At 38.6% G+C, this 26,420-nt stretch overlaps 3 protein-coding genes across 5 annotated transcripts; all 3 read left to right on the top strand.

Annotated features, from left to right (window-relative positions):
* The first annotated feature begins 7,958 nt into the window (after positions 1 to 7,958).
* LOC103442528 (spindle pole body component 110) lies at positions 7,959 to 11,425 on the top strand. The gene is made up of 6 exons (XM_008381329.4): positions 7,959 to 8,458; positions 8,542 to 8,814; positions 10,236 to 10,393; positions 10,570 to 10,675; positions 10,838 to 10,963; positions 11,056 to 11,425. The coding sequence occupies exons 1-6, from the start codon at positions 8,267 to 8,269 to the stop codon at positions 11,191 to 11,193; spliced, it is 993 nt and encodes a 330-aa protein (XP_008379551.1). The 5' UTR covers positions 7,959 to 8,266; the 3' UTR covers positions 11,194 to 11,425.
* Positions 11,426 to 12,490: 1,065 nt separating this feature from the next.
* Positions 12,491 to 17,362, top strand: LOC103442527 (28 kDa ribonucleoprotein, chloroplastic). 2 transcript variants are annotated; one of them, XM_008381327.4, is made up of 5 exons: positions 12,491 to 13,815; positions 13,932 to 14,030; positions 15,774 to 16,061; positions 16,220 to 16,420; positions 17,191 to 17,362. In XM_008381327.4, exons 1-4 carry the CDS (start codon positions 13,435 to 13,437, stop codon positions 16,364 to 16,366), a joined length of 915 nt encoding a protein of 304 aa, XP_008379549.2. In that variant the 5' UTR covers positions 12,491 to 13,434; the 3' UTR covers positions 16,367 to 16,420; positions 17,191 to 17,362. The 2 variants fall into 2 exon arrangements, with proteins under 2 accessions (XP_008379549.2, XP_008379550.2); XM_008381328.4 differs by having other exon boundaries at positions 13,304 to 13,815; positions 16,220 to 16,416.
* A 6,336-nt stretch (positions 17,363 to 23,698) lies between these two features.
* Positions 23,699 to 25,739, top strand: LOC103442526 (uncharacterized). 2 transcript variants are annotated; one of them, XM_008381326.4, is made up of 5 exons: positions 23,699 to 24,345; positions 24,438 to 24,503; positions 24,585 to 24,667; positions 24,891 to 25,090; positions 25,340 to 25,739. In XM_008381326.4, exons 1-5 carry the CDS (start codon positions 24,173 to 24,175, stop codon positions 25,535 to 25,537), a joined length of 720 nt encoding a protein of 239 aa, XP_008379548.2. In that variant the 5' UTR covers positions 23,699 to 24,172; the 3' UTR covers positions 25,538 to 25,739. The 2 variants fall into 2 exon arrangements, with proteins under 2 accessions (XP_008379548.2, XP_028963006.1); XM_029107173.2 differs by having other exon boundaries at positions 23,740 to 24,345; positions 24,873 to 25,090.
* Positions 25,740 to 26,420: the final 681 nt, after the last annotated feature.

Raw genomic sequence — 26,420 nt, 5'->3', positions numbered from 1 at the left:
ATGGTACCTAACAAAGCTTCACCACCAAAGCTTCATCAATGGAGAACAACTACAAATTCTCAAAAGCTTCACACTATCTTGATCAAGATAGTGTGAAGCAAAATCAATTCACCCAACAAAAGCTTCTACTCCAAAGCTTCACCCATAATAGCTTCACCTACAAAAGCTTCACCCATAAAAGCTTCACCAACAAAAGCTTCACCCACAATAGCTTCACCTACAAAAGCTTCACCCATAAAAGCTTCACCACCAAAAGCTTCACCCACAATAGCTTCACCCACAATAGCTTCACCTACAAAAGCTTCACCCATAAAAGCTTCACCCACAAAAGCTTTACCCACCACAAAAGCTTCACCTACAAAAGTTTCACCCATAAAAGCTTCACCAACAAAAGCTTCACCCACAAAAGCTTCACCCACAAAAGCTTCCCCCACCACAAAAGCCTCCCCCACAAAAGCTTCACCAATAAAAGCTTCACCAACAAAAGCTTCACCCACCAAAAAAGTTTCACCCACAAAAGCTTCACCTACAAAATCTTTACCTACAAAGCTTCAACATAAAAGCTTCACACTATCTTGATCAGGATAGTGTGAAGCTTTTGAGAATTTGTAGTTGTTCTCCATTGATGAAGCTTTTGTGGTGAAGCTTTGTTGGGTACCATGAATTGATTTTGCTTCACACTATCTTAATCAAGATAGTGTGCAGCAAAATCGATTCATGGTATCCAACAAAGCTTCAACCTCAAAGCTTCACCTACAAAGCTTCACCTATAAAGCTTAAAATATATATACATATATATATTTTCGGAAATTCGAAAATTCAAAAATTCAGAAATTCGAAAATTCAGAAATCCGAAAATTCGAAAATTCAAAAATTAAAAAAAAAATGCCTAGGCCTCCCTTCTTTGGGCTTAACAACTTTCATAACAAATATATATGAAAGAGGAGTTTTGGGCTACCACTTAGAAAGGAAAATGGTTAAGTTTTGTTACTTTGGAAACTTGGCTACTAGCAAGACACCTCCTTCGTCAACTCCTTCGACCGGAGACTTGGGGGACTCCTACCATATGCCACTGCACCTTGATACTCGGAAGTCTCACGACCACTCAGTGATTAGGATTTTTTCAAGTCTTCAACCGAGAAGTTTTCCTCACTCGGGAAATTAAGGGAGCACTACCTCAACCTACATGCTTCACTCATAAAGCTTTAACATACAAGATTCAACAAAGGGAAAAATTCAAAGAACTTAGTGAAGAAGGCATTGGTGTATTTAACACAATACATTGAAATGAAGCAAAGCATGTTTATTGATATCTCTGATAAGTTACAAATATGTACATATACATGAATCAAAATAAACAAACAAGAGGGAGCCTTCACAAAGGTTGCTTAGAAAAAGTCTTAGCAGTCGGCAGAGCCCCAGAAAGATGAGGCATCAGAGGGTGATTATTCGGAGCCTCAGTACTAAGCAGAACCCCAGAAGGAGGAGGCACCAAAGGTTGATCATTTAGAGCTTCATTATGCAGTACAGCCGCAGAAGACAAAGGCAATAAATGCCTTTGGAACAAACCTACAAACCTCTGATGATCAAGTAAAATCTGACCATCAGATTCCTGCAGCTGGTCGAGCTTCCTCTTCATGTTTGTAGCATAGTCATATGCGAGCCTGTGCAACTGTTTATTCTCATGCTTGAGCCCTCTGATCTCCTGTTTGAGACTTATCACTTCAGCCGCCAATGATTCAACTTGGCAGGTTCGAACAAATAAACATTGGGCCATATTAGACACATAACCTGCACACTGAATACTGAGAGCCAGAGAATCCTTAACAGCTAACTCATTAGACTGTTTGGAAAGTAGTCTATTATCTTTGGGAGTGAGAAAGTTCCTGGCCACCACCGCAGCAGTCATATCATTCTTCACCATAGAGTCCCCAACGGTAAGAAAACCAGTAGGGGATAAGAAGGATGGGCACCATATGTTGTCTTGAGAAGGCATGGCTGCCTCTTCACCAAAGTTCAAGTCAAAACGACAGTCAGATAGGCCAGACATTCTCAGAAATGATGAAGGAGAAATGAGGTGCAATAAATCTCTGAAGTAAGGGGAAATTCCTACAAGCAATAACTCTCTTAATGTACTTCTTACACACAATTGGTGCCCTTATAAAAGAAAGGGCAACAAGACCGTTGGTTCAAAAATCGAAGAGGCACCACTCTCCGGATTCCGAAGAGGCATCACTTTCCACACATAACATCAGCTCCTCGGGTACCACAGATAACTTTGCCAAAGATCCCTGACAAAGTTTAGACACATAAATTTTGAAGGTCTAGCTACCCTACTATTACCCACAAGGGTAAAGAAACAGCACCACTGCTTGATAATTAGAAAGTCCCAATGTGTATCAACCTCCGTACTCCGTGGCAAGGCAGACTGGCAAAAATGCCCAACCTTTACTCACATTCGAGAAAACACTCCCAACAAGATTGCTTACTCAAAAATTGAAGAGGCACTGCCCTCCGAATCTCGAGAGCCAGACTCCCAACAAGATTACTTTCTCAAAAATCGAAGAGACATCGCTCTCCGAATCTCAAGAGTCAGACTCCCAACATGATTGCTTTCTCAAAAATCGAAGAGGCACCACTCTCCGAATCTCGAGAGCCAGACTCCCAACAAGATTACGTGCTCAAAAATCGAAGAGGCACCGCCATCTGAATCTTGAGAGCCAGACTCCCAACAGGATTACTTTCTCAAAAATCGAAGAGACACTGCTATCCGAATCTCAAGAGTCAAACTCCCAACAGGATTGCTTTCTCAAAAATTGAAGAGGCACCGTTCTCTGAATCTCGAGATTCAGATCCCCGACAGGATTACTTGTTCGAAAACTGAAGAGGCACCGCTCTCCGAACTTCAAGAACCAGATTTCCTTGGATAAAACTTGTCTGCAATCTTCACACGCAACATCAGTTTTCCAGATACCACAGACCACTTTTTCAAAGTGCTCTAACAAAGTTAAAACACGTGAAGTTTGCAACTCCCACTACATTGCTGTGACCAAGAAAGGTAAAGGAATAACACTACTACTTGTTGTTAGGGAGACTCCTATATATGTTGACCTTCATCCTCCACAGCCAGGCAGACCTGCAAATAAAAAAAAATGCCCAACTTTTCTTCACATCCGAGAGGGCACTCTCAGCAGAGTCACTCGAAATACTCAGTTTCTTTTCCTCCTTATAATACCTTTGCAAACAAGCCACACTAGAGCAAGAGTATCTCATATCATCAGGGTTAAAAGCAAAAGTATCCCATATCATGCTTTTTCCCTGTCTTTTCCTTTGGCCTTGTTCTTACCTGCAAGACAAGGAGAAAGAGAGCAATCAGTCAGCACTTGGAATCAAGCTTCCAGTCAGGAATTGACTGCCTGGAACCCCTTGTCTGATTACTTACTTGGCATTGCTCTCGAGTACTCATCTTCAACATCTTATGCTTCCAGAGAAGATACCACATCTACCTGAGGAACAGATAGGGCAAGCGAGAAGGATAAAAGGAAGCATATGGAGACAAGCGTAACAGAACATATGCCGATACATCCACTACTTTGTCAACAGCAAAAGTACCCCATATCATTAGGGTCGAACGTACTTTAGATTTGATGGACTTGTTTTGACCCTCAAATTCTTGAGTCAGCCTTATACTCTGGAGGAAACCAGAAAACCCTCTAGCCCAGTTCAAGAATAAGCCTGTGGAAAGTTACTTCTTCAAAAGCAAAAGTATCTCATATCATCTCTTCTCCATTTGCTTTTCCTTATCCTTGTTGTTGTTTACGACACAAGGAGAAGGAGAACAATCAACCGTAAGCTGAAGTCGAACCTCCGATCCAGGTTGCTTGCTTAGAAGTCTGATTGCTTACCTTGTCTGTTACCTCCTTCGGCAAATCTTCTAACTCAGTGACTTGGGGGACTCCTACTATAGGGTTTGTATCGCACTTGACCAAGCCCGAAACTGTAAACTTCAAGTGAAATTGATACATTACCTTGTGCATCTTCATCGGTTAAAGATACCACCCATGGATGGAGGAAAAGTACTTCCAGAGAAGATGCCACATCTACATATTCACGATTTTTCCCCTATCCAAAATATACCCAATCTTTCATACCCAAACATGTTCCATTTGGGGCGTTATTGGGTTTAATGGTTAGAATTACCATCCCTGCTTATGGATCAAGCTTGGTAGTATTAGGGGGGATAGGCTCACGGATTTGCATAAGCATGCTAGCCTTGGACAAAAGATCACACTACTACAAAATTGGCTTTATTGTGTCGGTTAGTGGTGGTGGTTTTATATTGTTACTGTCGGATAAAATGTTTTTCTGACAGCATGTTTAAAAAGTGTCGGAAAATAAAGTATTACTGTCGGTTATATCTGACAAGAATAATGAAGTGGGCCCTTAACTCCATTAAATACATTTTAAAAATAATTTTAACCAATTTTGGCCGATATATCCGACGTGAGTAAGTAATATGTCAAATATGTCAATTATTTTTGAATTTTTTATACTAACTCCGGCAGTTATAACCGACAAAAATATTTTCAAATTTTTTATACTAATTATGGCGGTTATATCCAACACAAATTGTGTCAAAATATTATATTATTTCCAATTTTTTTTAAACCATTACTTTTAATTAAACTTTCTTAAAAAATATTATATTATATTAAACAAATAGTGATTTTATTGTTTATAACCGTCGAAATTTTGGGTCCCGTTACCTAATCTTTGATTTTTTTTTTTTTTTGCGATTTTTTACACATGTTATCTCGGAGTATATACAAACATATTTGACGGTTGGATCATTGAAATTAGTTTCGTAGAATGCATATCCTATCAAATTGATAGATTTAACAAACACTTAAGATTTAATGTTATACTTCCATTAAGTATAAAATAAGATTTATTCACTAGTGTAAATATTTTAAATTGAAGATCGAATTCATTCATTGCATTCTTATAGGGTCGAGGAGTGTAGCTGTTGTTTGTACCATACTTGACCAATCCCAAAACTACTGAGCACCGGTCAACGTTATACCGTCAAGGACCCATAAGAGTTTCCCTCCAACCAGGAGGCCAATCACAGTGCGACACGTGTTGACATCAGAAGCCAATCATAGCGCGACACGTGTCAATATCAGAAGCCAATCACAACACGACACGTGTTAATGTCAAAATGAAACTAGAAACTCTCTTCTATAAATAGAGATCATTCTCTCACAATATTTCCTAATATCATTTGTACTAAATCATTCACTTGTACTCACTAAAGGAGAGCTTGAACCTATGTACTTCTGTAAACCCTTCACAATTATTGAGAACTCCTCTACTCCGTGGACGTAGCCAATCTGGGTGAACCACGTACATCTTGTGTTTGCTTCCCTGTTTCTATCCATTTGCATACTTATCCACACTAATGACCAGAGCAATCTAGCGAAGGTCACAAACTTAACATTTTCTGTTGTACCAAAGTCCTCACTGATTTTGTGCATCAACAGCTGTAAAAAATCATCAAAATCAGAGTTAAAATAACCGTTAAATTGTGATTTTTCGTTTATAACCATCAAAAACTTTTGTTCCGTACCTAATCTCTAAATGTTTATTTTTTGCGATTTTTTACGTATGCAATCTCAGAATGTGTACAAACAAGTTTGACGGTTGGATCGTTGAAACACGTTTCATAGAATGTGTATCGCATCAAAACGGTAGATTAAACAAACACTTAATAGTTAATGTTATACTTCCCCATCAAGTATAAAATAAGATTTTGTGGTATCCACTAGTGTAAATATTTTAAATTGAAGATCGAATTCATTCAATGCATTCTTATAGGATCGAGGAGTGTAGCTGTAAAAAATCATCAAAATCGGAGCTAAAATAACCGTTAAATTGTGATTTTTCGTTTATAACTGTCGAAAACTTTTGTTGTGTTACCTAATATCTGAATGTTTGTTTTTTGTGACTTTTTACGTATGCGATCTCGGAATGTGTACAAACAAATTTGACGGTTAGATCATTGAAAAAAGTTTCATAGAATGTGTATCGCGTCAAAACGGTAGATTAAATAAACACTTAAGAGTTAATGTTATACTTCCACCAAGTACAAAATAAGATTTTGTGGTATCCACTAGTTTAAGTATTTTAAATTGAAGATCAAATTTATTCATTGCATTCTCATAGGGTCGAGGAGTGTAGCTGTAAAAAAATCATTAAAATCGGAGCTAAAATAACTGTTAAATTGTGATTTTTCGTTTATAACTGTAAAAAAATTTTGTTCCGTTACGTAATCTCTGAATGTTTGTGTATATATATATATATATATTCAGGTTAGTTGCGAAACTAGAAACAAACTTGAAGAATTGAAGAATATGGTGTACCTTAGAAGAACGTTACACATCTCAAAGCTGGAAAATGCAGTGAATGCAGGGAAGGCCAACTTGAAAGGGAAAGAAATGATTCAGAAAGTGGTTTATATTTTTTTATTATTAATATATTTTATGTCGGTTTTATCTGACAGATAATGCTCTTATTTATTCATTATTAATAAATTCTCTATCAGTTATATTCGATGCAAGTTCTGTCAGATTTAGAGTATTTTTTGTCGGTTTTATCCAACAGAGAATGCTCTGATTTATTCATTATTAATATATTATTTGTCGGTTATATCCGACACAATTTCTATCAGTTTTAGAATATTTTCTGTCGGAAATTTCATTTCCTGACGCTGGCAATTCTGTCGCTTATTATATCCGCCATTACATCAATTTTCTGTCGAATTTTGCTTAATATCCGATAGTAATATACGTTTCTTGTTGGTTATCATAGCGACACTAATAAATGGTTTTGTAGTAGTGTCATGAACATCATTGAGTTTGAGCTTCTAATTTTTTGGGCTTCAGACTTGGTGTTGGACTGATGTATTTTCTTTTGGCATATTTGTCAATTTACTCTTTGAACTTGTATGGAGCTACCAATTTTTCTCAAAATTTTAATTTTAACTGATTACCCTTAAACTTTTATAATTAGTCAATTTTCCTCTTGAAGTTTGATTTTAGCAATTTACCCCCATCAACTTTTTATAAATAGCCAATTTTCCCCTGGCACTAAGATTTTAAAAACTTTCATCCAATTTTCCACCCATCGTGGTCATGAAGACAACACATGACAATATATGAGTGCAAAAAGAATGAAAAATTGGATAGATGAAAAATTGAATGAAAGTTTGTTCCCGGATTGCATGCCTACATCCGTAAGTAACTTAGTGCAACACGACAAATTTCATTGAGATGAATCAGCAAAGAAAAGAAAAACGGGTCAACAAGTATCATCTAACTGCCTTTCCACTTACCATTGGTTCTAAACAAACCCCAACAACCAATCATCATATCGGCTTGGCTTTAAGGGCTCGGCTTTAAAGTTCCCTATTTATAAAAGTTCAGGGGCTCGCCTAAAAATTAAAGTTCAGGGGAGAAGTTGGCTAATTTAAAAAGTTTAAGGGGGGTAATCGACTAAAATTAAAGTTTGGGGGGGGGGGTTGGAGCAGCTGCATACAAGGTCAACGAGCAAATCAACAATACCTCTTTTCTTTTTGCTATTTGTACTTGGACATTTTTTTGTTATTTAATTAGGGGTGTGATATCCACACCATTTTTACTTTTTACACATTTTTCTAATTTTTAGCCATTGGATTCGATGACTTAAAAAAAATCAAAAGATAAAAATTAACAAAAAAATGTGTGAGAAGTAAAATGTAATCTCATTATAAAAAAAATTAAAAAAAGAAACGATCCAGTCCGAATCGTGGCCAGCCCAACAAAAATCGTAGTTTATTTGTGATTCATTTTCCGTTTCGTTTGCCACGTGGATCCAGGTTGACGCCCGTCTTTATAAACTAGCTCCAACGGCTAGCGCCCCTTCATTTTTGAAATCTTCCAGACCAAAATTCAAAAAGTACAGCAAGAAAGAGCGAAGAAATCCCCAAATAAACCCATACTCTCGATTTCAGACCCCAAAATCCCCAAATCCCTAATCTCCACGCCCCGCGAATTTGAAATTCACCATTTCTAGGGTTTCAATTCGCACCCAGAGTGATTATCGGTAATCTTCCTTTCACCTTCCCATGAAACCTTAGCGGAAGATAAATCAGATTTTTTGTTGCTGCGTTTCTGGGGTTTTGGCGAGTCTAGGGTTTTCCAAGATCCATAAGAACTAACGAGAAAGAATGAATCTTCCGCAAGAAATCGACGACTATATCAAAGAGTCGATCGACCACTCCCTGGGCCTCCCTGTGTCGACGCACACCCTCGAATTGAAGTTTCGATGCTGCGAAGAAGCGAAACGGAGGCTTCAGAATCAGTACTCGCTTATTCTCTCGAAATTGAAGGAGAAAGAGCAAGTCCTGGAGCGCGCTAAGGTTCGTGACTTTACATATTTTTATGATTGTGTGTGTACACAGACACATACATATTTTGGATTTTTTATTGTTTTGTGAAACAGGCCGAAGCGAGTATGAATGCACAAGCTTTGAGAAAGTTCGTTGAGGAGAATCAGAGATTGGCATCGGAGTGTGCGCACCTGGTGACTCAATGCAACAAGTGGGAGAGGGAGTGCTCGCTCTACGATCATGACCGAGAGGCTTTGATGGATTTTGGGAACGAGGCTGATCAGCGTGCCAAGGAGGCCGAGATTCGTGTTCAGAAGTTGGAGGACGAAGTCAGAGAGTTGAGGGATGAATTGGGGTTATACAAGTACAAAATGGAGATGCATCCGGTAATTTCTTCTACTTTTTTTTTTTGTTTTTTTTTTTTTTTTGCACTGTGAATAGGTTTTGATCAATTGAAAGAAATGAACTTGGACAATGAGTCGGAATTTTACCATGGTGGGTTTGTGAGTATTGCAAGTTCATTTGTTTATAGTTTATACTGTGAATTGCTTGTTTTTTTTTTTTTCAATTGTGTAATGTTTTCGGTTTCCAGAATGTTATTGCAGCTTCATGAAATTTCCTTTGTGCTTGGTGAAATGGCATGTAAACTTTTACAAAATTCATTTTTGATTTAGATGCTGTAGATAAGCTGTTATTCCTGGTTTCAGTTTTCCGCAATTTTTCTAGATTTGAGCAAACATCACATACATGTGCACAGAATCACAGAAAAAAACTCAGAATAAAACTTGTGCCCTTTTATGAGGTTTATCTTGTCCGGTTTCTTTAAAGCACTTCGAAGAATAAGTATATGTATGCAATTTGGTTCTGATGTTGATGGCAAAAATTAGCAAGGAAAATTAATGTAAACCTCTCAGAAATCAGAAACTTCAATTGAAGCATTAAGTCCAACCAAAATAAAATGAATTAATCAAATAGGAATGAGTGTTAAAGACAATAATTTGTTTTCGACATTGTAGCATGTTTCTCAATCATGAATTTGGAGTTCTGTTTTTGTTTTGTTTCTCTTACAGTATAGCAGAAAGCATATTTTTGTTCCAATATTTTGCTATTTCATACTAGATGAAGCTCACACTAAGAGTGTTGAAATATAAAAATTTTGATAAAAAAAAAAACTATAATATTGAAAAGAGAAGTTAAAGAGAAATGTGAGGGGGAGAAATAGAGAGATGGAGAAAATGTGGGTTTCTTTTTCAAATTAGAGATGCTATGATGACATGTGGACATGCTCCCCTCTCTATAGCACGAGGCCTTTTGGGAACTCACTGGCTTTGGATTCCATCGGAACTCCAAAGTTAAGCAAGTTCGGGCGAGAGCAATCCTAGGATGGGTGACCCATTGGGAAAGTTCTCGTTTGAGTTTCCAGAAACAAATCCATGAGGGAATGGTAAGCCCAAAGTGGACAATATCGTGCTACAGCGGAGTCGAGCTGGGATGTGACAGGTGAAGTTTGAAAAAAAACAACAAAATTTGGTTTGCGTAAAATTACATTACTAACCATGATTTTATTTTGTGATAGAAGACCAAATTGTTTTTTCACCCTCTTTTGGTTGACAAAGAGGGTTTTGTTAATAGGTAATTTAGATAAATGTTGTAGTCATTTGTGAAATTCTTGGATTTAGTTTCTTTTTCTTGTCCCCCCATCTTGTTAATTCTCTTCTATTTTGATTGTGATTGACATGTAGGTTGTAAAATCCAAGTTTATTTGTATACGATTTTATGAAGGCTGATAAAAGTTTTTATATTGAAGGTTGATTCATCTGCTGAAGACACAGCAATTGAAGACAAACTACTGGATTCTGTTTTGGCAACATTGATCAGTAAAGATGAAGCTGTGTCTGCACGTGCGTTTCTGGAGGCCAACAAAGGCAATGAGTCATGTGCAAGATTGCTAAAAATGTGGAACTGGTGAGTTTGTTCACAATTATGAATGATCCTTTTCTCAGATGATTTAGTGAGTGCTAACATTGTAGTTTATGAATTAGAATCTACTTATGCAAAGTCTACTTTGAGAGTGGCTGCCCATATCTGAACTTGTTTCTGAATTGAGCCATCACTTAACTTTTGTCTTGATAATGTGGTAGCTTGAAGCCGTCCTCTCAAAAAGTTCTATCACTAGTTGCTGAGGTAAAAACACTTGAGAAGGATAAGGAACATCTTAGGATCAATCTTCGTACGGCTGAAGAGGAGGTAAGGAGTGCTGACTATTTTCAACCTCCGCTTAGTTTCCTTATCTGTCTTCTCGCTCGGTTTTCCCTGGAATACTCGTTATTGTATAACTATATCCCATACTTGTGATGTATATACGTAAATATATCGTAGAATGATATCCCATATATATAACGTATGCAGGTCAAATTGCTTTTTGAAGAAAACAAAGTCCTAGATGTGGAGAACAAAAGATTACTGAGGCTGTACCAGAAGGAAAGAAACCATTCTGCTTCTGGTGGAAAACATACTGACAGTGCATCAGCGAAGGTGAGACAAGGGCAAATAACAGCTTTGACTCGTTTGTTCCATGTGTTGGTCTGCTCTAACATAGTAACATATGTATTGTCTTTCTGTCGCAGTCAAATAAGCGCAAATCAAGCTCTAAGACGAGCAGCCCAATTCAAGGGAAGATTGATTTCAGTGAGCAAGAAGCAGCAAGACAGCCCCTATCACCCTTGCGCTGTAACTCCCCTAACTCTAGAACCTCTAAGAGGTAGTAGAAATTTTTTCAACGAGTCCCGTTTGTACCTTGTGTATTCAGGATGCTTTACTAACAAGTTTGATTGTAAGAATCGTTTGCTAAGTCTTTTAGTAAATGGTTGGGCGTCTTTCTTTTCAAAGACAAGTGCTTGTCTTTACAGCTTCGGTAACTTCTAGGGATGCAGCAGTTACTTGCAGTTGTGAAATTGTTTGCGTTTTATGATGAATTTCACTGATCATGTTCTCGTATATTACTGTTGCCTAGTGGTATGAATGAACAAGGAGATAAATCTTCCAGCATATTGCTCAGCGTCGAGATAAATCTCCACATCTTGCTCGTGTACTATACAGAAACTACATCTCTGCACTTCCACTCTAGACCATGTTAAGTGCTACTAGACCACTAGAGAGATCCACGACGTCACCACGCTCAATAATCAGCAATCTAAATCCTTCGAAAATTGTGACGTGTACACCTGTCAGAGGGATCCATGGCATGGGTACACCGTCACGTGGCACCACAGTAGCGATGAACCCGTTCCATGTAAATTATTCTCATAAAGGAGGTTGAAATACTTAAATCAAGTGCTAAGTACTCATTTAGACCAACCGCACAATGCATAATGTCAACTCATAATCCTCATTAAAAGCAGGTAAACCGTACACATAAAACCCAATTGGCTTGGTTTGACCCTTTGCATTATCTACTTGAAGAAGAGTTGAAATTTGTTGGATACTGAAAATATTATTAGAGCGTAATACTAAATGGATGTTATTGAACTAATTAGAGGTCTAAGATGAATGAATCTGAAATGCAAAGTTAGGCTAGATCTTGCATACTAGCATCATTTCTTGGATTTAAATCATGCGTTGATGATGGTATGCAGACATGAGTTTAGTCAAGTTAGCTTTAACAGTATGATTTTGCCCCTACACCTAAATTTGAATATCCTATTCATGTATTTCAGTGTAATTATTCTATTTTTAACAAATCATTTTCGACTTCGCCTTCAGTTTAAATTTTATTTTCCGTCAAACAACTTCATAAACGAAGAGGAAAAACAAAGGCAACAACAAACAGACGAGAACAGAAAAAAAAAATTAAATAAATAAATGACCCGAACCCACAGCACAAAGATGGCCAATGATCCAGCCTCTTTCGGTTTCCATAAAATCCAGAGGAGCTATGACCAAGGTGGGTGTACTTGTTCATGGACTGCAAGTAAACCAACCTGGATGCAGTTGCAGTTGTACACTTGCACAACATCCCGCCGCACTTGTACGACTGAGCCACCATTCTGGATGTTCATTTCCAGGAAAAACAAATGGACATGCGCAGCGAGTAACACTTGAAGCTTGGGGCAATCCAATCCTGCACGTCAAGCAAGTGAAGTTGAGACGGTCGAGAAATGCTCTCAGGTATGCTTTCAAATGGATTTCTACTCAGATTTAACTCAACTAACGAGAACATGCAGCCAAAACCGTTGGGAAGTTCCATAAGATTGCAGTCACTTAGATTGAGTTTTGTTAGAGAATGCAAACCCGATAGAGACGGCAACCAAAATGACGCTGGATTCGGACTTATTTTTAATTCTTAGCAACAATTTGAAACGAAAGAATTTTTCCATTTATTATTATACAGTTCGATAATCAAACAATTTAGAAATGATCATTAAATAATAATTTATCCTGACCATAAGCACAAATTTATGTGAATGAACCCCTAAGCGTTTTGAGGAGGAATTACTCCTTGCTCTCGAGTAGCGAAGTCTTGTGTGAGTAATTGCTTAATTGCCTATGGAATTGCTTAATTGCTTATTTAATCATAAAGTTAATCCTTTGTGTTATTTTTTAAGAAGATTACAATTAGTTAAGAACATTTACTTCAAGGTTTCGAGTTCAATTCTCCACTCTTATTTCGTTCATATAAAATTAAAGCATCATAAAATATTATAGAATGTTGATCAGTCTTGAAGGATAGTGTCTAGTTTGGTTAACCCTCCTAGTCCCTGACTTTTGATTTTTCTTATTTTACATCTCACATTACTTTTAATTTTCGATTATCAAATCGAATGAATTGAAGAATATTAATAAATTTCGAGCTTCTAAACTACTTCTAGCCAACTTTGTAATTAATCACCTCCGCTGCCAGTCTCCCACTTGACACCGCAAGACTTTGCTTATCCAAAACCCCAACACGCACTCCCTACCCCTACTTCCAACTTCCCCCTTCACAGACACAACAAAGCTCGACAGCAATGGCTTTACTTCGTCATCTCTCTTTCCCCACTGAACAACTCCTCCCTCTCACAACTCTCCTCTCTCTCCAAATTCCACAGCACCTCTCCAAGCACACTCCAACCACTCTCTCTCTCTCCCCCTCTCTTTGCTCCCCCTCTCTCTTTCTCCCCCAAACCCACTCTCGCTCCTCCTCCCTCAGGGCCAAAAAGCTCGGCAATTTCGTTCTCCAATTCTCCGCCGCCGCCCAAGACCAAGCTCTCGACGAAACCCCAGTTCTCGAGGCAGAGCCCGAAGAGTTCTCCGACACAAGATTGCTTGCCCAGAATGTTCCTTGGCATTGTACCCCGGAAGACGTCCGTACTGTGTTCGAGAAGTATGGCACCGTCGTGGACGTTGAGGTTTTTCATTTTTCTTTGCTTTGAAGAGGGGTTTTTTTTTTGGTATTAATAATTTGCTATTTTATTTCATGGGTTTTGATTGTTTTTGTCTGTTTTTTTCCCTGTGGTGGTGTAAGCTTGCCATGTATGACAAGACCAGGAACAGGGGTTTGGCATTTGTAACAATGGGTTCGCCGGAGGAGGCTCGAATGGCTCTGGATAATCTTGAATCATCTGTAAGTGTATCGGGTTCTGTTATCTTCTGTGAATGCTTGTGTTGTTGTGAGTTTAGTTTTATACTCGGTTTGGTCGGTGAGAAAGACTACTAGTTACTAAATTTGTGAATTTTATAACTTTTCACTAGATAAGACTTTATGTAGTGTTCTACTTATCTACTTGACTACTGTTTTGTGTTTGTTTCGTTCGAATTGAAAATTCATTGCCGTTTTAAAATATAAGAAGAGAATTTTGGTTCCTGGTTTTATGTATATGTGTGTGCATTTTCCCTGTGTCTGTACTTTGGAGCTTAATTGATTGGCAAAATTCACTACTATGATAGTATCCCTTCGACTTTAAGTTTAACTTCTGTCCCATATTAGGCACTGAATCTGGGAATGTGAGACGTTGAATTATTCATACAATTAGGGATGGCACATGAGTACTTATATAAGAGCCTAGTTTGTTATCGTATTCCTGGAGGGGAGGTCTATTGTTTCGTCTCTTCATTTGTAGATGATAAATGTCATTCAGTCAGTCATTAAGAGAGCATAAATGGCAATTTCTTAGAGGCTTTTGACACCTCTAGAAACAAGTTAACTCCATCATCATCGTCATCAATTCATGCCAAAATATCTATATGCCTTCATTCTTTCTCATGACGCCATTATTTAGCGCCATACCCTCTCACACGCTCACTTTCTATTTACCTTTTTCCACCTCTGACATTGGTTTGTGACCTTCTAGTCTTGTTGGACATACCTTCAACTTTGCTCAACGAGCAGAGCTAATTTAGCATCAAGGAACGAGGAATTGAGCTGGAACTATGATATCCTGAACTTCTACTGTGCTCATTTTATCTTTTTATCGTTGTGAAGGCTTTGAAAGTACCCTGTCAAATGATAATGAAACTTATTTGGTGCCCTAGAAACTGTTTGGGGCTGGAAGTGAAAGTATATTTTTGGTTGGAGAAAATTGATGCAAATTTCTTATTTTGTTGTAGTAATATCCACATAAGGCATATATATTGCAGAGTGATAAAATCTCTGGAACCTGCACGTACTTAACCACCAGAATCTTTATAAAATCATGTAATGAATATAACCTTGACAAGCTTGTTGGTTGTCAGTTGCATCCTTCTTAAACATAGGTACACATACTCAATTGGGTTGCTTTACCCTTTGTTTGTCCCACTTGGAGAATAGCTGAATCCATAGGCGCATCCTCGATCCAAGCTATCAATTGAAAGAATAGTTTTCTCATCCACTGGGTTTGTTCCTCTTCTTCTAAGGAGACCTTTTGGTGCTAGGAGAGTGACGAAGAGTGGCAAATTGTCAAAAGAGGAGAAAGCAAGAGAAATTTAAGAAAGGGGCAGGAGTGGTTTTTATAAAGTTTTAGGGCAACGAGAAGAGATATGTGCTTAAATGGAATGATAGTGGTGGTGGAGATTAGAAGATGTTTTAGGGAAGGGGAGAGGGAAGAAGGCAGTGCTGTTGTGCTGCCACTGTTTTCTCAATATTGGAGAACTAGATCATTTTATGCCCTTGAATAAGTGATCAATATGCCACTGAGTGACTGCTCACTTTATTAATATTTAGAAAAGATACGTTGGCTTTTCTGCTTTCGCAAACGTGTTAGATAAAGAAATCAAAAGTTCTTCAAATTACTTTTATCTTCCACTATATTTTGCGCAACTAAATGTATGATACTTATGTGGCTTCCTTCCCATACTGGGATTTTCTCTTATTTGGAATGCCTTATAGGAAATGGAGGGTCGTGTCATAAAGATGGCTTATGCCAGGCCAAAAAAGACGAAGATTCCTCCCCCTTCTTCGCAACCCAAGCCAATAACTTTCAATTTGTATGTGGAAAATTTGCCATATGAAGCAAGATCTAAAGATCTCAAGGAGCTCTTTAAGTCAGAGGATTATAATGTTGTTACCGCAGAAATTGTGTTCCAAAATAACCCGAGAAGGTCCGCAGGATATGGATTTGTGGGCTTCAAAACCAAGGCCGAGGCCGAGGCAGCTCTTTCTGCTTCCCACGGGAAGGTAATTTTCTGTTTGATGATTGTTGTGACTCAATTGAAATTATGTGTTCAAATCATGTCTAGGGCATGAAAAGTTAAAATTCTCAACGGCATTCTATACAGACATTTAATAAACTATATTAAAATGAAGATTTCCTCTTGGAAACTTTTTTCCTGCAGCTGCTTATGGGAAGACGAATTCGTGTGGCACGTGGTAAACAATTTGTTAAAGTACCAAAAACAGAAAGTTCTAAGCAGGGTGATAAATCTACGGAATTGAATTCTAGTGTCGAGGAAGTGAACACAGTTGTCAATGATACAAACTAAAATTTGGATGGCACAGTGAAGTTTCTGCATTATCTTCGCATCATATTTGTGTAGGTATGTCCTCTCTTTAAATCATGTTCTGCTTGTTTGAGACTAATGTAACTAGTTTTGTGTTATACCCTTTTGATTTTTGTTTAGCTTTGTAATAAGAACATTGTTAGTCAGATAATTAGTTCTTTCAGTGACTTGGAGCATTAGTTGGTTCACTAGAATATGCATGGTAGTATGGTACCCAAATTTCTGCAGTAACTTCTGCATTGTTTAAACTACTTTGAATTAGATATGTACTGTAAATTGCTAATGTCTTCATCCAGAAGTTTAATTATATAAATTGAATGTAAAGTCTGTGATTTTTTACCCATTGACCCAAAGTTGAATGGAGGTCGTCGCATTTAGCCTCTCTCAATGCCATTAATTTATTTGATCGACACGTCTCTGTTTGCACTTTGCATAGCAACTTAGCATCTCTCTTTGGATTCCAAACTAATAAACATACCAACTGGAAAGCTGTGAGATGTTCTGGACATCGGGATATTGATTCAGGAAAAGTGTAGTTAAAAAGTACGGGTTGCCTTGATCTTCTAGAATAATTTGGTTGCTAGAGAGTGGTACACAAATTTACTATACAAGGCTGAATGAGTTTTTGAACTTCGTTGATTTACCTAGAGTGTGGGATCAAATTTTGGCAGCTAACTTGCAATATTATTGATCAGGCATGATATAAGCAAACACTTGTTAGCTTGTTCAAGCATTGTAGTTAAACAATTATCTGTGCCTTGGGTACCTTCACAGTAATAATCTCTCTCCTTCCCTTTCATTTGCAGGAACATTTGTGTATGCTCACTCGGACTTTCCCTGCATACTTGGTGAGATTCTCGCCCATCGTTTGGGAGGGAAGGGGGAGGAACATTCAGTGGATTCCATCACTTTGGTACTTGTACAAGTTGCTGGAAGGCTCGAGGCTGGTTATGTACGTAGGCTACAAGTTTGGATAAATTGAGCTACTTGTACTAAAAAATATTTCAGTCTCTTGATCTGTATCTTGTCACCAAACTCACAACGGTTCATTTTTGAGATCTTATTTCTTATATATATGACATTTAGTCTTCCTTATAAAGAAAAAAAATGGAATCCTAATCAAGTTTCCATTGTTTTTCGTTTTTCGTATTCACGGCATAAGCGACTACAAACTTGAAACATCTGCCAACATTTGAAGAAGTATCACTAGACTTGGTCAAGTTTCTATATATTTTAGGACGTAGATTACCATGCCAATGACCTCCCAAAAACCCTCTAACCTATTAAAAGAAATTTTGTAATGTTTGCCTACATTATTAGAGTGTGAGTGCTGCGTCTTCAATTGAAAGAAAAACACACAACCAGAAAAGAGATTGAATGCTTTTTTACGTTGAGATTTTAGTTAAGGATTAGGTATGCATTATGGCATTGGAGATTTTCAGGATTTGTTTTGGAACTTGTCCACTTTTAGTTTATTTCATGACATGTACAAATTTCATACTCGGAATCGTTCAAATTCTTAATCAGCACTTAAAGATCCTTCCTACAAAAAATTATTAAAATCAAGATCATTTAGTCATCAAATGAACGAAACAAATTGATGGTGTAGGTACCAAGTAATATTTTCATAATGAACCGTTATGAGATGCAAATATTATTCTTTACGAATGAACTAGCTACGTTTCAAAGTACGATTCTAGAAGAAAAAAAAATGTCATTGCATTATTACAAGTGCAACAATTCTCAAGAACTCTGAAGTTTGTGCTCTAAAAGTTTGAGAAAAACTAGAAAACTCTCTCTTTCATTGAGGATAAGTTTTAAAAGTAAAACCATGGATACGTGCAATCACCAAAGTGGCGTTATCTTGTCTGATTTCAAATAAACAAACCAATGGACACGATTGAGATAAAAGAACCTAATCCAACGGTTCATAAGTGATGAAATGTTCATAAATTTTTAAACATTTCATAAATTTATTGCGTAATCAAATAACTACATAGAAATATATATAACCTCATATAAAGCCCGAAAGTAAATAACCTCCCATTAGGAAATATTATTTTATAAAGCTCCAAAGATTTATCAGAATTCTAAAATATATCAACCACTTTTTTAATCTCATATAGTGCCCCCCTGAGAATGCTGTTATAATACAATTGCCTGCTAGTATGTCAAGTTTTTATAAGGGGGTTTTTGTCAAGCAACTTAAGGACATATAAACTATTAATTTAATTTCATATCATTTTGACGTTCTGTTTGGAAATGATATATGAACTTATCATTTCTAACAATTTTGTCACACGTTTTTTATTCATTACACATGAATTGTATCATCATTTGATATGCTGAACACAATTCCTTTCTCTCGTGGATATACAATTCCATCCTCTCCTTTTGTAAAAGATGCATTCCTTATCTTGCTTTTTTTATATTTTTTTGGTAAAGGTACGTTCCATTTGTGGATGCAAATTTCCGTCTCCTTCTTCTTGGACGAAATTGCACATGCAAAATAATTAACACCTTAGGTCAAGGCCAAGAGACTCACGTGCCCACGATGAAGGGGGGTGCTTTGGCCGAAAAACCTCCGATGCCTAAGTTAGAATTTGAGGGAAAAGTGTTTAGAGAATTTTGGAGAATTTTGCAAGAGAGTTGGGATTAGGTTTTTGGAGAAATGAGATGGTATTTATAGGGGTGTGGCCGGCCCCCTTTGGAGAGATGGGAACCGGCCACCTATGGTGGTTTTTGGGTGTAATTGCAAGATATTATATCAAAATAATATCTTGCAATGAATTAGGAAATTAATCAATTAATTTAGGTAATTAATCCTATTTTGAATGAATAATTGAAGGTTACCTTGTGGGGAGGATTTGATGAGGATGGATCAAATAGGTTTTGAATAAATACCTATTTTGATCACTTTTGATCTTGATTGTGCCATGATTGTCTGCTGCTTGCGTGTAGAAGTTCCGGTGTGCCTCAAGGGTAATATTGTCCTTTTTCACCCAAAAGTACACATGTCACCTCCATAATTTTCTTAATTATTTTTTACTCCACAAATACCCCTACACATGTTGGGCTGCTCATAGGAAAGGGCAGCAAGTGTAGAGATCTCTAGTTTTTATGCAAATTCTCACTTGGACTTGGAATTAGATTCTTCTAGGAAAGGGAAATAAATAGCCTCCAAACCCTATTTAAGCCTACCTTAAGTAAGGGATTAAATCAACTTCGAAGGGCAATTATTTGTCCCTACAAGAAAGAAGGAAAACTAGAGAATTTTTGTTCCCCCTATCCCCTAGCACTCTTCTTTGCTTGCCCGTGCAAAAAACTGTCTTCCATTGATTTCTTTGTCTTCTCCGCATCGCACCGATGTTAGAAAAACTTAATTCTCCTTGTCTTCTTCTTGGGTGGTGCGGCACGTCAGCTGGCAGGGGCCAGGAGTTGGCTTGGCATGGGCCAAGGAGGTGGTGTGGCAAGGGCCATTAGTTTATCCTCTCACACTGGAGAGCAGACCCAGATGGGTGTTGGGGGATTAGTTTACACTCTCGCACTAGAGAGCAATTAGTTTATCCTCTCGCACTAGAGAGCAAACCCAGATAGGTATCAGGGAATTGGTTTACCCTATCGCACTAGAGAGTAAACCCAGATGAGTGTCGAGGGATTATTTTACCCTTTCGCACTAAAGAGCAATTAGTTTATCCTCTCGCATTGGAGAGCAAACCCAAATGGGTGTCGGAGAATTGGTTTACCCTCTCACACTGGAGAGCATGGAAGTCGTTGTCGTGAGTGCAACTGAGGAAAGTTAGACTGCTGGACAACTGAAATAATCCTTAGCCTGCGAGGTCTTGTTTGGCGATCTACTTGAGACTTCGAACTGCTTGTGGGATCCGCATAAGGGTGTAAGCGGGAAACGCATCGAGCTCAATCTGGACTTTCTTTAAGTATTGTGTCATCGTTAGATGTTTCGTCGTGTGCCCTTCTGAAGCTTGGTTGGTGATCAGTTGAGAATCTGGATGGATTGCAAACTTATTCACCGCTAAGTCTTTCGCTAGCCGGGGCTGCTAATAAAGCCTTGTCTTCTATTTCGTCGTTGGATGCTTTATAGTTTTGAGTGCCATGAAGTTGGTCGGTGCGATTAGGAGCCACATGGCGAGATCGGCAGGGCTGGGAGCCTTAGTGTAAGATCGGCACAGTTAGGAGCCATGGTGATAAATCAAGGGTTGCCAAAAGCCGTGGAGTAAGTAGGCACGACTGTGAGCGTAGAGCTAGGGCTGGCTTAGGCCAAGTTGTGCGCAGCATAAGGACTTGGACCACTAGGTCCTTGATGCTCAGTTACTGATGATGCGCTGCTTCAGTATTGAATCGTCTGGAATGTTGAGAATAAGGCATACCCCTGGTTCTTGGAAGTTGGGCTGGTGTGTCCTTATGGTACTCATCTGCCCCCGACGCACCATTAGGCTGAGATGTTGCGTTTGTCGGAATAAAAGTAATCTTTGTATTCGATAATATATGTGGGATAGTCTCGTGTGCCTGATCTTGTTAATGAAAGGTGTCCCACTTGTGTTGGTCATGTCTTGTCGAAGTGCCTCGTCAGTAACTTCGTTGCACTGGAAATCGCGCAATTATTCAGTTATGAGCCTCTTAACTTCTTCCTGAATTTTTCTTTAGTAGGGCAGCGGAGCTTCAGGCTGCCCCCCGTCGTGACCTATTGGTCTAGGCTTCTCTTCCATATGCTCGGCTCATCTATGTCGTGGTTGCACTGCATGTGGTACATTCCTAGCAGGTAAGCGAATTCCTCGTAGACTGCCGGTTGAACTTGAGCCGAATTGAGTGACTGTTTCTCTCTGTCCGTCATGTTGCTTACTCTAATGTGAGGTGGATGATACTCCTTACGAGGCCTAGCCGTGAATGAACATTTTGCCTAGAAAGTTGCTTATGTTGATTATCGGAATGTGGCCCCAACCGTGAATGTATGCTCGTCCTTGGGCCTAACCGAAAGTGTCCGCTCCTCCGCGTGCTAAGATGAGAGTATACACTATCTCGAGTGCCCAAGTGGGAGCATAAACTGCCAGTACCCTCGGATCGTGGTTGGTTGAGGGGCTGATTGCTGAGACGCTGCTAGAGAGGTTCGTCGTCTGCCCTTGTCCTGCTTTGGGACACCTCGTTGGAGGCACGCTGCAAAAGCTGATTCACCAAGGTCGTCTGCTGCTCGAGGGCGCTTGTCAACTCTATGACTTGTCAAGACAAGTGTTGTTCACCATGCGGGATGGAAGGGCTTGGATGGTAGGTTTCTCTATAGGTGTTAGAAGTGTAGTGGACTCCGGGCGCGAGATTTGAGTTGGGAAATGTCAAATATGCGAAGAAATTGGGTGAAAATGCCCCCGGTTCAATCGTCGACCCATAAATATGAAGCCGGGATGGTTGAACTGGTCCAAGACCAATTTGGATTACTTGGAAGGCCACTGGAGTGGGCTGCTCTGCATGCAGTGCACTTGGGCGTTAGGCTTGGGCTCAGCTTGAGAGCGCGCTGGGCTCGCATCAGGTCGTGGGTAGCCTTAGGCTTGGGCCCGTGTAGGTTGGAGTAACGCGACTTAGCCTCGGGGCGCACTGGGCTCGCGCCGACCTTGGGCTTGCGAGGTGTGGGCTACTCCAATTGTCACAGCTGCTTGGCCCCGTTGAATCTGGGTTGGGTACCTTATGGCACAGGCTTAGGCCTGCGAGGTGTGGGCTGCTCCAATTGCCGTAGCTGCTTTGACCCGTTGAATCTGGGCTGGCTGCTTGTGGCACGGGCTTGAGCCTTCTGCTGCAAGATGGCCTGCTCATCGTGGGCAGTGGGCTCACCAAGGGTCGCTGTCGTGGTTGCTACCATGGTGGTGCCACTCCACTCGTCGTTGTGTTGAGCCTCGTGGATTGTTGTGGTCCAAATCCTTGAACGTAGGAAGTTTTGTTCGTCGTGATTTTTGAATTTCTTGTCATTGTACTTTTCTTTTACGTTTATTCAAAGAATTTTTATAAAAAATTCTAGGAATAAGAACGTATGAAAAATCTACGAATGAACAAAAAAATGGAAAACCTTGAATGCGAGAGTCTTCTTCGAGCGTGTGAATCAAACTCTCAATGAAAGTACCAATTTGTGGATGCAAATTTCCGCCTCCTTCTTCTTGGACGAAAATGTATCTGCAAAACAATTAACACCTTAGGTTAAGGCCAAGAGCCTCACGCGCCCACGATGAATGGAGGGGTTTTGGCCAAAGAACCTCCAATGTCAAAGTTAGAATTTGAGGGAAAAATGTTTAGAGAAATTTGGAGAATTTTGCAAGAGAGTTGGAATTAGGTTTTCGGAGAAATAAGATGGTATTTATAGGGGTGTGGCGGGCTCCCTTTGGAGAGATGGGAACCAACCACCTATGGTGGTTTTTGGGTGTAATTGCAAGATATTATGTCAAAATAATATCTTGCAATCAATTAGGAAATTAATTGATCAATTAGGAAATTAATCAATTAATTTAGGTAATTAATCCTATTTTGAATGAATAATTGAAGGTTACCTTGTGGGGAGGATTTGATAAGGATGGATGAAATAGGAATAAATACCTATTTTGATCACTTTTGATCTTAATTGTGCCATGATTGTCCGTTGCTTGCACGTAGAAGTTCTGGTGTGCCTCGAGGGTAATATTGTCTTTTTTTTACCCAAAAGTACACGTGTCGTCTTCATAATTTTCTTGATTATTTTTTACTCCACATCACTACTTAGAGTTTTTGTAAAAAAAATAACTACTGACATTCTCTAATACATATACTAATTATATTTTTTATAATAAAATATAATAATTTTGTGTGTCAGAATAAAATTATTTTTACATGAAATGCTAAGATGTTTTTGGTAAACGAAATGCTAAGATGTATAAACTAAATACTTGAATTATCGACCATGTGGCAAGTGCCGCTGGTGCAGGCAAAGAAGCTGTCCTACACTCGTTGCATTGCCTTTAGGACGTGTAAAGTTGCGACTGTGAAAATTAATGAAGAAAATAAAAAGGATAATAATTGCTCTCACTAATTTTGTACCGTACATAATTATGGCGCCAAAAGTCAATAGTCAATAGTCAAGTTTCGACAGCTTGAGGCTGATCGTGACTTGCTATGGTAACCTGCGGGGTGGCCCCGGTTGGTTGGACGAAAAGTTGTCAAAAAATTTTTTTTTAATAAAAAATATAAAATAATTATGTAAATAAATAGTATGTGATTTTTTAAAGTAAAAATATTTTTAAAGTTAAAAATAAATAATACCCAAATGTTTCATTAAGATTTATTGTTGAATGAAACGATGCAAGAAGTCGTGGTGTTGAAAAACACTTCATTGAAATTGAACAGGACGAGCAATTTGATTTGATAATGTAAGGGGTTGTTTAATCACACGTCTCGAAAATTAACGAGGAAAGTTCCACCGATGTGAAACTAGAATAATACAGACAAATTACAAGACGTGAAGCGAATGAGAAAAAGAGATCGGTGATGATCATTGACTTTGATCAGTCTATATATAATATTGACTTTGCATCTAATCCACCAAATAGGGTCTCCAAATTATGCATTAAATCGAATATTTCTGAAACCTAGAGTTCCAACAATTTAATCCTGTAAGCCTAGAAAGCCACTTTCTCTGAAAGTGCTTTTACAAGCAAGCAGATTCTCGTTCTACACACTTTTGTTAGCTTTCTAACCTTGTTTCTCAGTCTTCAACAGAAGCCCATCTCAACAAAAAACTTGTATTTTGAGGCCATAGCCATGTCGATCAGAAGCTCAATAAGTTCTCCTTGCAGTTCTAGACATTTGAAGGCTTCAGTTTTAAGACCTAGTTGTCTGAGTACTAATCATCGGGACGGATGTCGTTTTCTCGGAAATCGGAGCTTCTTGCAGCCCCTTATCCTGAAGGTCGAAAGTGGTAGCCAGAAAAAGATGTAAGTACATTTTTCCTAGCTGTATATCTTCAACTCCATGAGTTTCCTAAATCTGATTGTCATGGATAAATAGTACGACCCTTTATTTTCAGGGCCGTGGTTGTCAATAGTGTTGAACCAGGAACTCCTCTTCCTTCTGATCCTTCCGGTACTAATTGGTACGTCGAATCGATGATCTTCTACTACTTGATCTCTTTGAAATACTTGTCTAATTAATTTCAACATTACTACATATGCAGGAAACTATGGCTTGTGGGGATGCTTTTCTCAATAGCTATACCCTTTTGGAAGAACAAATGGTGGCCATTGCAAAATATCAAAGGTAAGGAATGAGGACATACTTAATGTAATTATCATCAACACCGTCCTCGTCACTTTCTCCTCCGATGTGGAAGGAGAGATTTGAATTAAAGATTTTTTTTTTTCGAGTAGAGAGAAATATCATCAAATCAATTCGTTAATTAATTTTATGATCAAATACTAGTATGATGTAACATTCTCCGTGTTTATATGAACATATATAACAGCCCCAATATTATGTACAGAGAGATTTTCGACGGCGCTGGACAAAGTGGAAGATGTGGCAGAAATGGTAGAGAAGGTTGCTGGGGAAGTGGAGAAGGTGGCTGACGACATTGCCGATCATCTTCCGGAAGGGAAACTTCAAAGGGCAGCAAGGATTGTTGAAAGCGTGGCAAGAGAAGCAGGCAAGGATGCTGCGCTAGCAGATGATCTCATTGACAAGGTAATATTCCTTTATACCTAATTAATCCACTTGTTTAATTTCTTGATTTCCACGTTTAAAACTGAACCAACATATATAATATATTCGTAATTAACGGGTGAGGGTCACATGATTTAGTCAGCTCCGTCCGCGTTTAGTGGTTGTCAGCGTCAGACATATAATATAAGATTTTGTTACGATATGAACTTTTTTAAGAAATAATGGATGCGTTGAGACTATAAGTGATTTGATAATTACCAAACTTTGTAGGTTGACGAAGTCGAAAAGGAGGTGGATTCTATCATTCAGCAAGCCAATAAGAAAATCGAAGAAGAAAATGATACCGAAGATGAGACGGCAAAAATTAAAGATGCGACTGATATTAAAACAAAGATAGCGGAGATCAAAGCAACGAATGTTGTTAAAAAAGAGACAATAAAAACTGATGCAGTAGATGACTCAAAGTAGCAACTCATGTATTTTATTTGATTTAAACTTTTAGTTATGTAATTTAAATCATCGTGTGTACAATGAGGAGCTAGGGTTCAAGATTTATTATTGTAAATTTATTAATTATTAGATGCAAGTTCCACGAAATATAATTGTACCGTGTCACAATTGGTAACCCTAGAAACGTATGCTTAACGAAAAATCTTCTCATTGGGTTCAAGATTTATTATTGTAAATTTATTAATTATTAGATGCAAGTTCCACGAAATATAATTGTACCGTGTCACAATTGGTAACCCTAGAAACATATGCTTAACGAAAATTCTTCTCATTCAATCTTATCAGTTGTCAATGCCTTGCTGTCTTTGTCTTGTTGTCAATGAAGAGGTCTTGAGTTTTCTAGATGGAGCTTGGATGGTTTGATCAGTTGAGTGGGTGGCTTTTCATGAGGTGTGACACATTGGACTTTAAGATCTGGACTATGTCCAATATATGTTAGCCAGGTTATATAAGGTGCCAGCCCGTTGGAGTCCTCCACCTCCTCCTTTTGCCAAGCTCAATGTCGATGCTCGTTGGGAACAAGATACAAAATCGGGTTTCTCGGGGGTTGAACCTTTATTGCTGCTAGGAGGAGCAGTATTGTTGCTCAATCTGCGGCAGTGGCAAAGGCGATTGCGATCCGTCATGGCTGTGACATGGGTGTTGCTATGGGGTTCAATTTTGTTGTGATTGAATCTGATTCCCAGGATTCTATTTCTTGCCTTAAGGGTAAGATTTCAAATGGCAGGTGGGAGGCTTTTCCAGTGCTGACGAAGTGTAAACTGCTTGGAGATTCCTTTCAAGACTGTCGCTGGTCTTGGACTCCAAGATCAGCCAATATGGCGGCGGATTCTTTAGCGTC

This window comes from Malus domestica, chromosome 08, assembly GCF_042453785.1.
Source record: "Malus domestica chromosome 08, GDT2T_hap1".
NCBI lineage: Eukaryota > Viridiplantae > Streptophyta > Magnoliopsida > Rosales > Rosaceae > Malus > Malus domestica.
This window is presented reverse-complemented; position numbering and strand designations above follow the sequence as displayed.

Coding starts and splice junctions, on each gene's coding strand:
- LOC103442528 (XM_008381329.4), top strand. CDS start 8,267: ATGAATCTTCCGCAAGAAATCGACGACTATATCAAAGAGTCGATCGAC. Junction 10,394..10,569: donor TTGCTAAAAATGTGGAACTG/GTGAGTTTGTTC, acceptor ATAATGTGGTAG/CTTGAAGCCGTCCTCTCAAA. Junction 10,676..10,837: donor TTCGTACGGCTGAAGAGGAG/GTAAGGAGTGCT, acceptor TAACGTATGCAG/GTCAAATTGCTTTTTGAAGA.
- LOC103442527 (XM_008381327.4), top strand. CDS start 13,435: ATGGCTTTACTTCGTCATCTCTCTTTCCCCACTGAACAACTCCTCCCT. Junction 13,816..13,931: donor GCACCGTCGTGGACGTTGAG/GTTTTTCATTTT, acceptor TGGTGGTGTAAG/CTTGCCATGTATGACAAGAC. Junction 14,031..15,773: donor TGGATAATCTTGAATCATCT/GTAAGTGTATCG, acceptor AATGCCTTATAG/GAAATGGAGGGTCGTGTCAT.
- LOC103442526 (XM_029107173.2), top strand. CDS start 24,173: ATGTCGATCAGAAGCTCAATAAGTTCTCCTTGCAGTTCTAGACATTTG. Junction 24,668..24,872: donor GCCATTGCAAAATATCAAAG/GTAAGGAATGAG, acceptor CATATATAACAG/CCCCAATATTATGTACAGAG. Junction 25,091..25,339: donor CAGATGATCTCATTGACAAG/GTAATATTCCTT, acceptor CAAACTTTGTAG/GTTGACGAAGTCGAAAAGGA.